This window comes from Lissotriton helveticus, chromosome 12 (genome assembly GCF_964261635.1).
Source record: "Lissotriton helveticus chromosome 12, aLisHel1.1, whole genome shotgun sequence".
Taxonomy (NCBI): domain Eukaryota; kingdom Metazoa; phylum Chordata; class Amphibia; order Caudata; family Salamandridae; genus Lissotriton; species Lissotriton helveticus.
This window is the reverse complement of record NC_136073.1, coordinates 876210584-876227545: the sequence shown is the minus strand read 5'-3', so window position 1 is coordinate 876227545 and position 16962 is coordinate 876210584. Positions and strand designations below refer to the sequence as shown.

General features: G+C 45.8%; 1 protein-coding gene across 1 annotated transcript in view; it reads left to right on the top strand.

Moving 5' to 3' along the window:
• LOC144798912 (uncharacterized) overlaps positions 1–16962 on the top strand; it is a 160695-nt gene that overhangs the window by 53411 nt on the left and 90322 nt on the right. Inside the window, exon 4 of the mRNA XM_078670024.1 lies at positions 7079–7187. Within this exon, the coding sequence (XP_078526150.1) occupies positions 7079–7187 (109 nt within the window). The remainder of the gene's footprint in view (positions 1–7078; positions 7188–16962) is intronic.

Here is a 16962-nt window from a genome sequence, read left to right as displayed (position 1 = left end):
AATCTATCCAAAATATCAAGTAAGGAGTGCCGTACCCTGGGCCTAGTGCCCACAGTGTGTGTCTTCCTATCTCGCACTGGGTCCTGAAGCAGGTTAAAATCCCCATCCAAATAGATATGATCTGCACCTGTACATACTATATTGGTATGAATAGCGTCAAAGAAGTCGGGGTCGCCAACATTCGGTGCATTTATATTAACAAATAGTACTGAATGCTCGAGCAGACACCCCTTGACCTGCAGAAAATTCCCACCCGGATCCCTACAGACCTCAATTGCCCTGAACCGGTACCCTGTTATGTATCAATATTGCAACCCCACAAGCGTATGCGCTATAATCAACAAAGCAGCTGTATGTCCCCCAGCTCATGGCCAACGGCGTCTTAGCAGATGACTCTAAATGAGTTTCTTCTATAAAAGCGATGTCCACTTGATGGCGTTGCAAATAATTTGTTAGTTGTTAACATTTACGATTATTATTGAGGCCCCTAACAATCCAGGACATTAGTACAATGTTTGCTTCAGCTAGTACCCTGTCAACCATAGCCAAGTTGTTGTCCATGCAACCTGACATGACCCAGATGCTTATGTCTACCCTGCAATTGCAAATTGCGATCATAACATGTTCTGTATTTTTGCTTACATGCCCCACATACCCATTCCCCCACACATCCCCTTACCCAACTTTAGGGGAAAACCCTTTCCAATGTAACAATAATGGATAACAAAAGCAAACAATCTGGAAAAATTAAACTAATAAGATTGCATCAAAGCAAATGAGTGCATCCCCACTAGGGGGTGGCAACGCTCCGTTTCTTCCCCATTTTCGTGACACATGCGTGCCTGATCATGTCAAAAAGTCACATCCCAGGTGGCAACTCAATGCGTATAGACATAACAAGGAAGAGGCCCAGCAATTCTCGCAAATATGCCCAAGATTACTGTCACATTAATAAGTAAAGACCAATAATGACAGGAACTTACTGCCAGTAAAAAGATCAGCACTTGCTCCGGAGTCCGGAATGTTCTGAGAGTACTGCGGGCATGGAGATCTGCGCTGTCTGTCGGATTTTGAGTACTTCTGGCAAAAACTCCTGGGTATCCTGAGGGGAGTCAAAAATACGTGAACGGCCATCCACATCGACCTTCAACCTTACGGGGTATTGTAAGAAAGTGGCTCTGTATATACTGGACCAAAGTTGGGTATAGTGTGCACAGAGGCCACATTCCCCAGAGGTATGGCAGAAGCTAAAGTTAGATATAACCTTACTCTCCAAAGTGGTAGCTTGGTCGAGCAGTAAGGCAGTATCAGAGGACAGAGTAAAGCATTTGTTGTACACACTGTCAGCAAATGGTCTCACGCACTCAAGAACTGAACTCTAGGCCATATGTTTTGTATATAAAAATATATAGTTACTTTATTTTAGAACCACAGTAGGTATCATAACTACTTTCTCAGAATGAGATGTTGCAATTGAATACTTTCAAATAGCAGTATAGTTTGGAATGCAATAGTTACAGTTGTTGCAGTATGCAACACAAGTTTAAACACAAAATAACATTGAGCTCAATGGGAGTTTTTAAGTAAATGCAATAAAATCACCAAGTATGTTTTTCTAACTCAGGGCTCGATCCTGGATTCAGCCCTGGTGCATTTCCTGTAAACAGTTTACATAAATCGTTTTTGTTATACAGGCGATTTTTAAGGAATATTTGCAAGTTTGGAAATGGACACTTGAAAGATTTTCTGGTAAAAACCAGGCAATGTATTCCTATGGAGGAAAATTGAGTTAACGGTAAATCACAGTTATAATTACATTTCAGGTTCAGTGCCGGGTTGAAAGATACAGCACTGGGATCTCTCCTGATAACAGGTGAGTAATTCGGAATTCGGTCGGATTATTTTTTGCGAAAATTTTAAAGTTTGGAAAATCGACAGAAGAAATTCTGAGTGAAACCCAGCCAATGTTATCCTATAGAGAAAATCAAGTTATCGGTCTTTGGGTAAGTACTCGGCTCAGGTTTTGGGGGTAGACCCAGGGGTCTCTCATGATCAGGCAAGTACAGTTGTTACACCCTCAGCGACACAGGGGCAGCCAGGTGCAGAGTGAGTAGGCCCAATGTTATCCTATGGCGGGTAGGGGTCTTCGGTTGGTGGCTGCTAGCAGGCAGACCACGCGGCTGTGGGAGCTGAGCTCCTGGTCACTTACACAGGGCAAGTGGGGAAGTGGAGTAGGGTAGTTGCTGTACTTCCAGCAGCACTCCGGCAGCTGGGTGTAGGGTGCTTTTGGGAATCGGGTGCCCAATGTTATTCAATGGGAGACTTGGATGTTGAACGAAAGCTGCAGGCTTGGGGACGGAGATTCTTCAGGTGCGACCACCACTTCAAGAGGTAAGTTGGGATCTTGGAGGATAGGTAGACACCCAGGAGTTGGGCACAGGGGGCCGTGGGGCACCGGTTGCAGGGGTGTCTTTTGTGTCGGGAAATCTTACCCTCAGCTGGTCGCCGTTGGAGGGGTCCCTTGTTGTGAGGCTACAGGCGTCGTCTGGATCGTCGTGGGGGATCCTTGGGTGCTGGATTCTTGGTCACACTCGCCGGGGGACGTCCTCGTGGTCTTTGTCCACTCAGGCACGGGCTGGCTTCGGCGAGTGTAGCGTGTGCTTGATTCGTGGTTCCTGTCTGGCACCAGGGGTTGTTGCTGTTTGAGCAGAACCACTGCTCATGTGAGTCCCAGTCTTTAGATGAGCATGGCAAGCAGATCCTCTGGGATTTTCGAGGTTGCTGTCCTCTGGAGACACTGGGGTTTAGCAGATTCAAGAATCCACAGACCGGTAGGGCTGGAGCCAAGTCAGTTGGTGTTGTCCTCTTGTTACCAGCTGCACGGCAGGTCTTCTTTCTTCTTGTCCTTCTTTCTTGTTTTCAAATCGGGATCTGAGGAAGGAAGGTTCAGGGTGCCCCTAAATACTAAATTTAGGGGTGTTACAGGTAGGGCAAGGGCAGGGACCAATGGGTCCCTGTCCTGGGGTGAGTACACCCCCTCTCCTGCTCCTCTCCTGTGGGAGGGTCATGGGCCTATCTTTGATTGGGCAGGGCTCCCCATCCTCAAGACGGCGGGAGCCCGTAGTTATGCTTCACCTCGCCTCTCCCACCTGAGGGGTGGGGTTGGCAGAGGCTGGCACACTCCCTTTCTTCACTTAGGGTTTCCCGCCTGTCTTCCAGCCAGAGTGGGGGTCAGAACTGGTGGGGGCCAGTTGCTGAGTACAGCAAGTGGCCTGGAGAAGCTCACAAAGGCGGCATGCCTTTGAAGCTTCCCCTCCCCATCCTGGGAGAGGAGGCTTGGTACCTCGTCCCTGGATGTGCATTGTTTCAGGCCCTCGAGAGCGGCAGGCTCTCGACCCAGGGGTCCAGAAACATGTCTGGGGGTGGCAGCCTCTGTAGCCACGCAGTCAGGACACTGGGAGTTGGTTAGGTGTCAGGGGGCATCTCTAAGATGCCCTTTGTCGTGCATTTGGCATTAAATCCCACACTGGCATCAGTGCGGGTTTAATGTGCTGAGATGTTTGATATCAAACTTCTCAGTCTCCAGTGTAGCCAATCATGGTGCTGTGGAGTTCGTAATGACAACCTCCCAGCACCATATACTCTTAATGGCATCACTGCACTTACAGTGCCCAGGAATGCCCCTGGGTACTGTAGGGGCACAGGGCTCATGCACCTGTGCCCACACCACTGGCATAGTGCGCCCAGCTAGAGGGGTGACTGATGTATGCAGGGCAGTGTGTTTGTGGGCTTGGCACACAGTGATGTGTGCCATGTGACATGTCGACTCTTTGTTTAGTTCTGCACTGGGACACTCAGCCTGCAAAGGCAGTGTGTGGCTGTCAGGATACAGGGCCCCTAAGGGTGGCACACTAAGTGCTGCAGCCCTAGGGGTCCTCTCTGGTCACGTGCCCTGGGTACCTAGGGTACCATTTACCAGGGGCTGACCTGTGGCCAGAGATGCCAATTTGGTTTTGGTATCAACACAGTTTTAGGGAAGGAACACAGGCCCTGGGCTCCTGATTGGCAGGAGCCCAGGGCACACTCAGTCAAAGTACATCAGCAATTCAGCAGAAAGTGGGGGCATACCATGCAAGAAAGATGGCACTTTCTCACAGGTATAACATCCCATACTGAAGTCTCAATTTCCAAGGAGATTTGCCTTCACCCCAGAGTACTTACAGTATTGCAGTAAAGTCCAGATATAGAGAGATAGATAACCCCTGCCAGGTTAATTGTCCTTTTTTGTGTGCCATTCGCAAAGCGGTGTCTCTGTGCCTGAAATTCAACAAGCGGGCTATAATGGGTCTTGGTGGGCAGCCCAGATTAGGCTGCGGCCCCATGATGCGATGTTCTTGTTTTACCACAAACGTGGCAGTGAAGGATTCGCCACCGAAGATGTCCGTGAAGAGCGTCTCTACAAAAAGATCCAGTCGCCCAGTATTTGTGGATTCCGGCACCCCCATTATTCGAATGTTGTTACACCGCCCCCTCGCCTCCAAATCCTCGTTCTTGATAGCGACCGCTTTAAGGAGCTTTTCCATTCTGTCAATTTTCTTGGTTGTCTGGGCGGTGCAGTCTTCTAGGTCAGAAATCCTGCCCTCGGCCATGTTCAGACGGCCATTGTGCTGATCGAGCCTAGCACCCCTGGATTCCAGCTTCTTGTCTTGGGCGTCAAAGCGGGTGTCCAGCGCTCTGAAGCTGCACGAAGTTCCGACAGCATGGTATCTGGGCCCACCACCTCCACCATGCCTGGTGCTCCCCCGTCTGCCATGTCGCCCTGCTGCGTTGCCGTGTTGGTGCTTGTTGCTTTAAAGGACAGGGTAGATTGCTTAGGGTCCTTCTGACCCCTGCCACGATCTGATGTGACCTGATAAGCAGCCATGTGATGCCTGCCTTACTCGGGCTCACCGCAACAGCCACTCCTTCAACTGGTGCACCCTTAATCTTATTGTGGTAACGCACACATTCAGTGACCAGCCCGCAGCACATCTGAATAAACCCAGTGCCCAGCCTACAAATCGCTGTCGGGAATCCTGCACATATGTGTCTAAAATACATCGTGGCCAGTTGTGGCATTAAAGTCTCCTTTGTCAGCCAAGAGGACTAGAGACCTAAATGGCACCCAGCTGCGTGTCTGTGTGACTGCCTTCGTTCCCTGTCAGTACGGGGAATATGGTCGTTGCAGAAAAAGAGGCAGGAGGGCCACTGCGCGGAGCCCGCAGCACACGGCCCGATGGTCGGTCCCCAGGCTCACCCGAGGACCCTGTCGTCACGGGCCCTCTGGGGAACAGCTGCTGGACAACGAGACAACGCGGCCTGTGTCAAAATGTGCGCCCGCACCTACCCAGTCTATTCCGCACTTCTGATCCGGACAACAGGCTCCAATGGTGTTTGTGCGACATTCGCCGGCCCCGCTCACTCGAGTCCCCGGCTTCAGATAATTGGATAGGCCGGCCCCACCACGCCGGCTCTCACATCTCGGCGTTGCTCTGCACCTCGCCCATATCCTTGGTACTTTTTCGCAGCGGGAGCCCCTCCACCTCCACCTCCTTCTACATCACGATTCGGCGCAGCTGCTCTTCCAAAGCCACCCCGGAGGACATATCTATCAGGGTCTGTGGTGGAGCTCCGAGCCTAAGCGGCCATTGTGGTTGGCGGCTTGGCCACGCCCCCATGTTGTATTATTGTAATTAGCCTTTGCACCTCAGCCAAACTCTGGTATTGTTGGTAACCATGGAGAGTTGAGTTTGCGCTCCGCCACCAGTCAGCACAGTAATATCCAAAAGCATTGTTTTTTCCTCCACATCCCTTCTTACATTACAAACATCAACGAGCTTGCTTATTTCTTTCTCCTTCTCAACACCTCCCCAATCTCAACCAAGCCACTTTGAACAAATTAAGTGCAAGTTGGAATCCCATGGCTTGTGCTTTGCACAGCACTACATTTCTTCACTGCTTCTCCAGGTTTGGTTGAGGAGCCACTCAACCATATTGGAATTGTTTTATTCTGTCTTGGTATTTCCATTATTATTATTATTGACTAAATGTTTCTGAAAATTGTTTTTTACTCCGATAAATCTAATTGAATTGCATAGCTCTAAGATGTGATCGTCCAAGTGGTTGCTTTTCCTCCATTTGGTTTCATCCAAGGAAACTAAGACTTGAAAGCTAAGCGGGTCCAAGGTTCACGTTTGAGTGATCCGGTTTCTCTTCGTTTGTTTTGTAAAGACGTAAAAAAGAGTTATGGTTTCTGTAGGGAAATGACCCCTTTTATTCTTTTAATTGTCAAGTAATACAAAGTTGGTAAGGAACGTGGCATTTCTAAGTCCTTGCAAAATACAAATGTTTACTTACCTGGATGCCTTGACCTTCTCTCCTTCCCCTTGTCTGGTTATCGTATCCATGTTAACAGTCTATAGAATAAGTCCGATTTCGACTGTCCGTTCTGGAACAGCAAGAGACTGCAGCAGCAGGTACATTTCTTTCCCCCTTCAATGAACGTAGTAGTTAACGTACTACCTGTGGTTGTAACAAACTCACATTCCACTACATTGGGTCCTTATTCTATCCTGTATCAGTGGACGTAGTAAATAGTGACTATTTCAAATGTTTTTGGAAATAATAAGCAGACTACTTACTCTGGAGTCAGACTTGGTCCAAAATACACAGATGCCAAAAGAGAGCAGACTCAGCATCCTAGTAAATGAATATTTGTTTTGATGCAGTGCGCAGCCTTGCTCAATTTCTGTCACATGGACCTTACAGAACAAAGATTCACTGCCAGCTTTGCCTTCCTCTGTAAGGAGGCACAGAACTCTAAGGGAGCCCCTTCTCTTTAGGATCTTTTAGTTGGGGAAGGGACATTAATGTGGTTTACTGGAAAATGTGAGCTTATGACAAAATGTGAATGGCCCATTTCTTCTCCTTAAATCACTTGATGGGACTGGCTTAACTGGTATGGTGTAGGTCAAATTGCTAGTATGCTTGAAAGCAAACGTTTTGGTCGATCTATGATAATTTAATTTCGGTTTTCTAGGTCCGAGAGTCGCAGATCCTGTGGCCTTATCAATGATTGATTATCTGTTGGAGTACACAATGAAAAATTGTAGATTAAAAGGCACTCAGAAAGGCAAGCCACAATTTTGGTGAGTGAATCTGAAATGTTGATGCAGAGTAGGAATCCTGTCAGTTCATTATTCAGGTGAGGCATGATTAACATAGACAAAAAACTACATATCTTATTTTTTTTTAACTCTTTGGTTTCTCACAACACAACCACACTACCATCAAGAAGGAAGTTTTTCACTTTGCTGTTAACAATTTTATTTTATCAGTTCCATGCTTGTTTATGTATGCTTATGTTATTTCATTTTAATATATAGCAATTGGGGAAATTAATGTAAATTTCCAGTTATATGTGTTAGGAAATGTTCCCCTTTAAATAGCTTTGGGCAATAGTTAAAGTTCAAAATCTTTTTTGACAATGTATATGGTGCCATTAACCTTGTTGTTTTCATTTAAATGTGTAGCATGTTATATTCTCTAGAGAAGTAGCTGAGCAAACACCTGTAAACATTCCAGTGACGCATGGTGTTTTGCATGATAATGGACTTGAGGCTTTTTCTAAAAACAAACAAAAAAAGGACTTAAAGCCCCCCAAATTCACCCCGCACTCCCAAATTTACTGAAAGGAACTTGACAATGCCTTTTTGTTTTGAACAACCAAGACTTGTTTTATTGGTGCAGCTCTTGCAGCATATGTATATGCAATCCAAAAGTATAAAGTGTTTTTTACCTTTATTCGCGAGCACTGTCATGTTCTATTGATTCAGCTACATTTAAACATCGTAACACTTAACCAAGAAAAGATTCTCCTTTATGCCCTAATTTTACCATATGGACTAGGGTAATATTTGCTCTTATCAATAGGTAGACCGGATCACCAGTTACGCTGCACTGTTAATGTAAAAAAAGAAAATCTGTCTGTGTGCCATAAGACAACCCCAAAACCATACGTTGTGATGTTTCTTCGCAAACAAAGGGGTCCATTGTAGGTCTAAGAATGTCCTTTTTTGTAGCAGGTAGTCAAGTTCATTTAAGCAGCAGCTATGAATTCGCCCGGCTCTGTACTGGTGGTATCAGCACTGGTGCCAAAACAGTACCAGGATGAAGTATTGCATAAATGCCGGTTTGCAAATATACCTACTTGGGAGACTGATTGATTAATGTTAGAACCCTAAGGCAACCTGTCAAAATCAAATCAAAGTTTATAGTCTACACACCCTAAGGAATTTACCGATGGATAGCATGTCTCCCTATTCCTAATTGACTATTCTGTAAGTGAAGCTTTCCTTATTCTTCTGCTTTCTCCGCACAAAATCATGTCACTGGGGACAAAGGAGGATCCTTATCACTCCCTCGAGTGTCCTGACTGGGCAGGTACCAGTCTTTTGTCACATTTCCATTTATTTTGCCTTTTCCTTTGATGCTAAGAGGGAAGTGTCACTAGCAATCAAGTTTAGATCAAATTCTGGCAGAAGTTCTCTCATCTGAAGGAATATATATATCCACTCTGTAAGTAAAAATTAGTAAACAATATACTTTGAGATTCTCAGCTCTCTGAAGAGTCAGTTGGAGTTGGGCAAGCTTCCATGATCCTGACTGGCTGTCTAGGATGCCACACAGAAAATTGGTGTTCTAGGTTTGTTCACAGAATTGCATTTCTTATTTGGCTCCATCACACAGATACACCTGGACCCAGTTATCTTACATGCATCCCCCCCAACAGTCTTCTGAGTGTTGTCATACCAAATGTGTGCTTCCAAAGAAAGCCTATGTAGGCCCTAGCCTATGGAAAACAACTTTAGTATTGTCCTTAGAGGTGTGAAAACCTCGAATTTCCTCATTGTTGCTATCCCAGAGAATCTACTGTGAGAAGCTTACCTCGTTGCTCCTGATTGGCTGCTTGAGAACATGCCATTAATCCAGGTTCTGTCTATCTGCGTGGCATAACCATTAGCTGATGTTTGTTTGACCTCCCTTACATCAAAATATTAACAAGACCCGGTGGGTTGATCAGATAAGAGAACACACCAAATTATAACAAAATGAAGCAAATCCATATTTACTGTAGTTAAATTGTCATGCTGTGTAGGAAGCTGGCTCTGTATACTATACCAAAGTGAGGTATAGTGTGCACAGAGTCCAGTGGAACCCCAAAGGTAGGCAGAGGTAAAAGTAAATAGCACCTTACTCTCTATTTGCGATAGTGTGGCAGGGCAGTAAGGCTTTATCAGAGGGTAGTGGTAAGCATTTGTTGTACACACTTAGTCAGCAAATTATCTCACACACTCAGAGTGAACTCAGACCAATTTTGTTTGTATCAAAAATATTAAGTTATATTATTTCTAGAACCAAGCCAAGCCTGGTGCAGATAAGTGAAATAAATGCTTTGCAAATTCTTATGCACTGTTTTTACAATTGAAAAGAGGTTCAAATGCAGTTGAATGAATTACAGGTAAGTTAGTGTTTCAAAATTACTTTTCAGTTACTTTATAAATTACTTTACACCTTACTTATGGATTAGTTTTCAGATTACTTTTGCTAATCAGTGTGATACGCCTAGATATCATACTGAGACATCTCCTAGAAAAAAGGTAAGTAAATCGCTTTTAGTACATTTTCAGTTTTGTTAATGTTCCATACAAACCAACTCCACATTTGAAACAATTTTCAGGAAAAAAAAGTCTATGCAATCCTATGGAGGAAAATGGAGTTATCGGTTTGCAAGTAAGTACAAGTTTGTGGGAGTTGGTATTCTGGGGTAAGAACCATGGTTACCCCAGGTTCAAGGATGTACTCTCAAAGCACCCTCAGCGGCACTAGGACGGCCAGCTGCAGAGTGCTGAGGCCCAATGTTATCCAATGGGGGATAGGGGGCCTCCGGTTGGTGGCTACTCACCAGCAGGCCACAAGGTTGTGGGAGCAAAGCTCCTAGGGTTTAGCTCAGGGCGGAGGGAGATCCGTTTTAGCACTCAAAGTACACCCGCAGCGGCGCAGGGGCGGCTGGGTGCTGGTTTGGTGTCGGGTGTCCTGTTGATTTCAATGGGGATTCTCTGGTTTCAATAAAGGCTGCAGACTCGGGGACGGAGATCGTCTAGAGGTGACCACCGGTTGGAGAGGTATGTTGGGATGCCTGGAGATGCTGGGACACCATCGGTTGGGCCACCCAAGACCGTGGGACTTCGGTTGCAGCGGTGTCTTTAGGCGTCGGGTTTTTCTTACTAGCTCTGGTCGCGGTTGGGGGGATCCTCCAGAAAGAGGCTGCAGGCTTCGCTTGGAGATTCGATACAGTTCAGGGATCACCAGATCTCTGGTCAGGATCGCCGGCGAGACCTCCTCGTGGTGTTGGGCCACTCGGGCTGTGGGCGTCGGGTGCAGAGTGGTGCAGAATCGCAGATGTGGCCAGAGCCAGAGTCTGGGGGTGAGCAAATCCTGTGCTCACAGGAGAGAAGATCTTGGTTTGGGAAGACAGGGCAGGTCCTCAGGGTACTTGGGGGCTACTGGCTGCAGAACACGCCGGGATTCTGCTGGAGCAGGTTCGAGGTGGGGACAGGTCGGTAGGGCTGGGGAAAAGTCAGTTGGCGTCCTCTTCTTCTTAGTTTCAGCAGGGCTCTTCAGTCCTTCTTCTTTTCCTCTAGGTTGGTTCTTGTGCTGAGGAGTAAAGGTTCAGGGTTGCCCCTAAATACTAGATTTAGGGGCGTTACAGGTGGGTAAAGGTTGGGATCAATGGGTCCCTTCCTTGGGTGGGTACACCCCCTATCATGCCACCCTCCAGTGGGAGGGGGCATATGCCTCACTCTGGTTAACTGGTTCCCCCATCTGCAAGATGGCGGGGACTGAGAGTTGTGCTTTCACCTCGCCTCCCCCACCTGAGGGGTGGGGTAGGCAAAGGTGGGCACACCTCCCTTCCTCACTTGGTTTTCCCCAAAGTGGGGGCTATAACTGGTGGAGGCCAGTTGCTGGAAGCAGCAAAGGCCTGGGGTAGCTCACAAAGGCGGCAAGCCTTTGAAGCTTACCCTTCGTGGACTCTGCCCATTCTGGGGAGGAGGCTTGGCATCTCGTCCCAGGATGTGCATTGTTTTAGACCCCCGAGAGAAACAGGCTCCCGACCCCGGGGTCCAGAAACATGTCTGGTGGCGGCAGCTGGCAAACAGCCACTTGCCCTGGACGCTAGTGTTAGGTCGTGTATCAGGGGGCATCTCTAAGATGCCATCTAAGTGCATTAATCATCAAATCCCACACTGGCATCAGTGTGGATTTATTGTGCTGAGAAGTTTGATGTAAGATTATTACAAATACAACAACTTTTGAAATCAAGAAGCGCCCAATAATGGACAAGATGTTTTTAATATTAGTGTCTTGTTCAGTGTCCAGCCAACACGTGTTTCGTCGTTTGGGACAAGAAACCCGCGACTTCCTCAGGGCTTAAACTCTTCAACTTGAGATGTTATGCCTACTGGCTGGTTATATTTCCGTCCCAGCCTCAATCTGGCTGGGTGAACAAATATTAATCAATATGTAGGTCTCAAGAAAAGAACCATTCTCCTAACAACACGATGACAAACTCGTGCTTGTACACGGACTGGAATAGGGTCCGTTAGGTCTATGCTGTATGTAGCATCAGAAGCACCGCATACATGCTCCTCGGCACACTTGTTGTTAGGAGAAACACGTGGTGGCTGGACGCTCAACAAGACACTAATATTAAAAACATCTTGTCCATTATTGGGCGCTTCTTGATTTCAAAAGTTGTTGTATTTGTAATAATCTTCACATTGGTGTGCAAGGGCTTGACATAAGCTTTGGGATCTGTTGATCCAATTTGGGGGTGTTGGATGATAGCCTCCTCCCTATGCACCCATTAAATTAATAATACTGTATAATTTATTAGCACCACAATCTGTGAGCGCCACCACTATCCGGGGTATAATCATCCCTATTTTACTCTCAGATGTGTACAGGTAGTTTAAATGTTTTTAGCAGGTATCACCTTAGATAACATTGTCAGCCACATAAGCAGCCAAATATACATGATGTGTTCTACTAATGACATTCATGAGTTCTGGAATTTCGCTGCTTCTTTGTGCAGAACAAAATGTAGTACCTGAAACTGGAAGACTCTATTAGGAGAGGCAGAATTTATGTGCAAGTCTGATGCTATAAGGGAAGTCTAGCAGTAATCCTTGGTTATGTCCGACATGATTATGTATAAAGCTTTACCTAGATACAGCTCCAACTCGTCTATCTTGGGCATTGGATAAGAGTTAAACTCAAATACTGTTCACCTGTCTACAGTCAATGCAGACCTGGATATCTTTTTTGTACCAATATCTTGTTGAAGCCCAGTCGCTATGAAGGGGGTTCTATGATTTGTAATGAAACATGGAGTTAAACACATTTTGTACAGCATTCCTTCAGGCCTCTTGGGTGTTGTAGGGGTGTATGTCTACTTTAATACCTTTCTTGGCCCTGGGCCAGTGTTCTTTTGAATCAGTCTTCCTAGGTACATGTGAAATCGCATTACCTACATTTTGAAGACTTAAATCACCCTTTCCTTCCCATTCTTCTGAATGTTAACATGACGTATCTGTGAATGAAACCTCTAATCTGTAGGAAGCTGGGTTTCTGTTGCAGTAACTGTGAGAAAGTGCCGTCTTTCTTGCATGGTATGCCCCCACTTTTTGCTGAATTGCTGGTATTCTTGGACAGAGGTTGACCTGGGCTCCTGCTAATCAGGTACCCAGGGCCTTTGTTGCTTCCCTAAGATTGCATTGAAGCCTAAACCCAATTGGCACCTCTGGCCACAGGTCAGCCCCTGGTAAATGGTACCACAGGTACCCGGGGCACTGTGACCAGGGAAGTCCTTTAAGGGCTGCAGCACTTATTGTGCCAACCTTCGAGGTCCTGTACCGTGACACTCACACACTGCCTTTGCAGGCTGCGTGTCTTGGTGCAGGACAAAGTGAAGAGTCGACATAGCACAAATCCCTGTGTGCCATGCCCACAAACCACTGCCCTGGCATAGATCTGTCACCCTTCTAGATGGGTGCACTATAACAGTGGTGAGGGTACAGGTGCATGAGCCCTGTGGCCCTACAGTGCCCACGTCCATTCTTGGGCATTGTGAGTGCAGTGCTGCCATTAAGAGTTTATTTTATTTATTTTGAAGGTCTTGTAGAGTGCGAACAAGATCCTTGCAGATATCAGAGTGCTTTACATTAAATCAGGAAAATTAAACAAACGGATAAATGCAGGTAAGTCACATATACATAACAACTCGTGCAAAGGGAAGCAGTAGGAAACAAAAACATATCCATTTAATCAGGTCGCGGTCAGATAAAGTGACTAGAGTGTCTGGATGGATCCTTGTCGTAGTAAGGATTACTAGTAAGGGTACGACTGATCTCTGAATTTCTTTAGTCTATGATCAGGTGAATTTATGAGAATCGCTTTTTCTTCCTTTTTGAAGGATGCGGTGGAAGCATTCAGTCTAGTTTCTTTGGGAAGTGTATTCCATATCCTGGGTTCCATCCCAGAGAAGGTTTGTTTATAAGTTTTCTTCCTGTTGAATCTTTGAGGTTTCAGTAGCAGGTTTTCCGCACTTCTTGAGGATCTTGTCCCACCAGAGATAGTCAACTTCTGTGCGAGGTAGCTGGGCGTCTTGTGATGTATAGCCTTATGCGTCATGCACACTATTTTTAGGTGAATTCTGGCTTCAAGCTGTAGCCAATTCAGAGCTTTTAAGTCTGGGGAAATATGGGAGCTCCTTTTCGAACCAGTGATGAGTCTCGCGGCAGTATTTATTGAGGCTCTTAGGGGTGCTGTTGTAGCTTTTGGAAGGCCACACAGAGAGACACTTCCGTATTCCACTCGAGGGATAACTAGCGCTTGTACTGCCAGCTTGAAGTCATTGACTGGCAGGAAGGGTTTCAGCTTCCTCAGTGTGTGTATCTGAAAGTTTGATCCCATTGTTGCATTGCTAATGTGTTTCTGCATAGTGAGGTTGTGGTCGAGTCATTCCCAAGGATTTCGCTGAGTCTACAATGTTTGGTTGAACGTTGAGTGCAGTAATACGTTCAATTCTTGCCTAATGGGGTCTTTGGCGGTTGGAGCTATAAGGAGGAATTTGGTTTTTAGAGAGTTCAATTTGAAATGGTTTTCTGCCAGCCAAGTCTGGGTGTTCCTGAGCGCTGTGTTAAGCACTTTAATGTCTTCTATGGTGTGAATCTTAAAGTAAAGTTGTGTGTCGTCGGCGTAGATATGATATTGCACTTTAGACGCATGTAGCATTTCGGTGAGGGGTTCCAGGAACAGGTTAAACAATGTTGAAGCTAGTGAGGACCCTTGCGGGACCCCCAACGTAACTGGTACAGGTTTGGAAAGCGTGTTGTTGACCTTGAATTTTTGCGTTCGGTTATGAAGAAAAGAGGTAAACCAGTTCAGCACTGATCCAGATAGAACCATTCTATGTTTTAGAAGATCTATCAGAATCTCGTGTTTGACCGTATCAAAGGCTGAGGATAGGTCTAGCAGGATGATTAGACATGATCCGCTCTGATCGGGGATTTGTAGCGCATCGTCAATAATGTGTGTCATGGCTGATTCAGTGCTGTGACCTGCTCTGAAGCCTGATTGGTGTTTAAGTAGGTTAAAGTGTCAGTAGTCAATTGGTGTTGCACACATTTTTCGAGTAGTTAGGCCAAGGTAGGAATGTTGGGGATAGGACAATAGTTGTTTAGGTCAGTAGGGTCAGCTGTGGGTTTCTTTAGGGTGGGTGATACCTGTCCGACTTTGAGGGAGTCCGGGATGCAGCCTTGTTGGAGAGGACTGTTAATGATTTTGGTCCATAGAGGCAGAGGCCATGGGGTTAAGTCTTTAACAGCATTTGCCGGGAGAGGATCAGTGAGGTGATTGGCAGGCTTCAGGGCATTAAGAATATTGCCTAAATCTTCTTCAGTGTAAGTAGCAAAGGATGACCAGACTGTGTCGTTTTTTTAAATCAAACTTTGAGGGGATTTGGGGTGGCGCGGTTGGGAGTGAAGGGGAGGTGTTCGTAGGAGGACAGGAGTGTAGTAATAGGTCATTTAAGAGATAGTTCTTGATGTTGTCAGTCTTCTGATTAAAGAAGGCAGAGAATTCTTCACAGTTGGGTTGCGGGCGGGCTATGTATTGTAGCTGTTGAGGGGCGCCCTTAGATTGGGTTTTGATTAGCTCCAAAAGTTTTTCGGAGGATTTCTGATTTGGTCTAGTTGGTTGTTAAAAAAGTCAGCTTTTGTGCGCTTGATCTTTTTATAATAAGCATTTCTCTTTTTCCTTAGTAACTTGAGGTGATTAGACGATGGGACTGATCTCCAAATGCATTCATGAGATCTGAGAGACAGTCTATCCTCGTTAAGTAGGCCGTTGTACCAGGGCTTAGAGCCTTTATTGGAAACTCTCTTTAGTTGAAGGGGGGCTACCTCGTTAATTATCGAGGTCATAGAATTGAGGTAGTGGTTGGTGAGATCATGGACGTCGGAAGATTATACAGGGGGCAGAAGAAGGTTGTAGCTGGAAGAGGGTAATGTGTTGGGTGTTTGAGTTTTTTCAAGTCTCTTTTCCAAATCTTTGGTTTTGTGGATTGAACCGAGTTAAGTTTCACTGTTTCGTTGATAAAGAAGTTGATAATATAATGGTCTGACTAGTCACAGGGTTGGATCGACTGCAACTGAATGACGTCACTTTTGGAGGTTATTAAATCCAGGATTGAGCCTTTTTTATGTGTAGGGCTGTTGCAAATGTGGGTGAGGGCTAAATCATCAAGGAATAGTTTGAGACTATTGACCACTGCGTCGTTATGGTCATTCCAATGGAGATTGAAGTTACCCAGGAATATTTGGGTATTTTGCCGCCCGGTGTTCGCTAAAACCATATCCATGAGGTGTTTGGTGAAGATGAGGTTGTCCCCAGGAGGATGATAGATGATGTGTAGCAAGCATACTGGTTTGCCGTTGCTGCTAATGTCGAGGCATATGTATTCGCAAGAGGGAATACAGGGGATATGGCTCTGTTTACAGTGATGTTGCTACGACGTATACAGGCGATACCTCCCCCTATCTTATCGATTCTATCCAATCTAATGATGTCGTAGTTAGGGGGCACTAGAATGTGGATGAGTGGAGTGGAGGATTCCATTAGCCATGTTTCGGTTTATATTATCAGATCTAGCTCCTGTGAGAGGATGAGTTCAGCTATATCCGCTGCGTGTCTAGAGGCAGATCTACAATTTAAGAGTGGTAAGGTAATCTTTATTGCTTGATCAATTAAAATTTTAGCAATCTGTACAAAGAAACGCATGTTTAGAACAATTTCATATTCCATTTAAAAACTGAAGGTCTGTATTCTTAAACTTAGAATTTCCTATTTGAAATATATAAACAATGCAAAAGGAGGGGGAAAAATATAAAATTTAGGAAAGTAATATATATTTGGGTAAGGTGTACTACTTGGAAGATTCAACCCCTTAAAGGTCAGTTACAACCGTGGTTGTCTTGTCCATTAAAGCTGTTCGAGCGTGATAGATGTATTTGGCGAAATTAGCCATATGCTTCACAGTGTCCAACAGGTATAATTGGCGAACAGCCTCTTCTGCCGTCCGTACTCCTATTTGGAGGAGGATAGGTCTTAGATAGATTCTACGAGCTGACAGGAGGACAGGGCAGCATAATAGAATGTGGGATAATGTTTCACGCTTGTAATGACAGAGGCGACATTCCGTGATTTCTGGGCCAGCTTTGACGGAGGGGTATAGCTGTTTTAAGGGGAGCACATGCAGTCTTGCAGCCAGAATCCTTTGAAGGGCTTGCCTGCCCACCGACT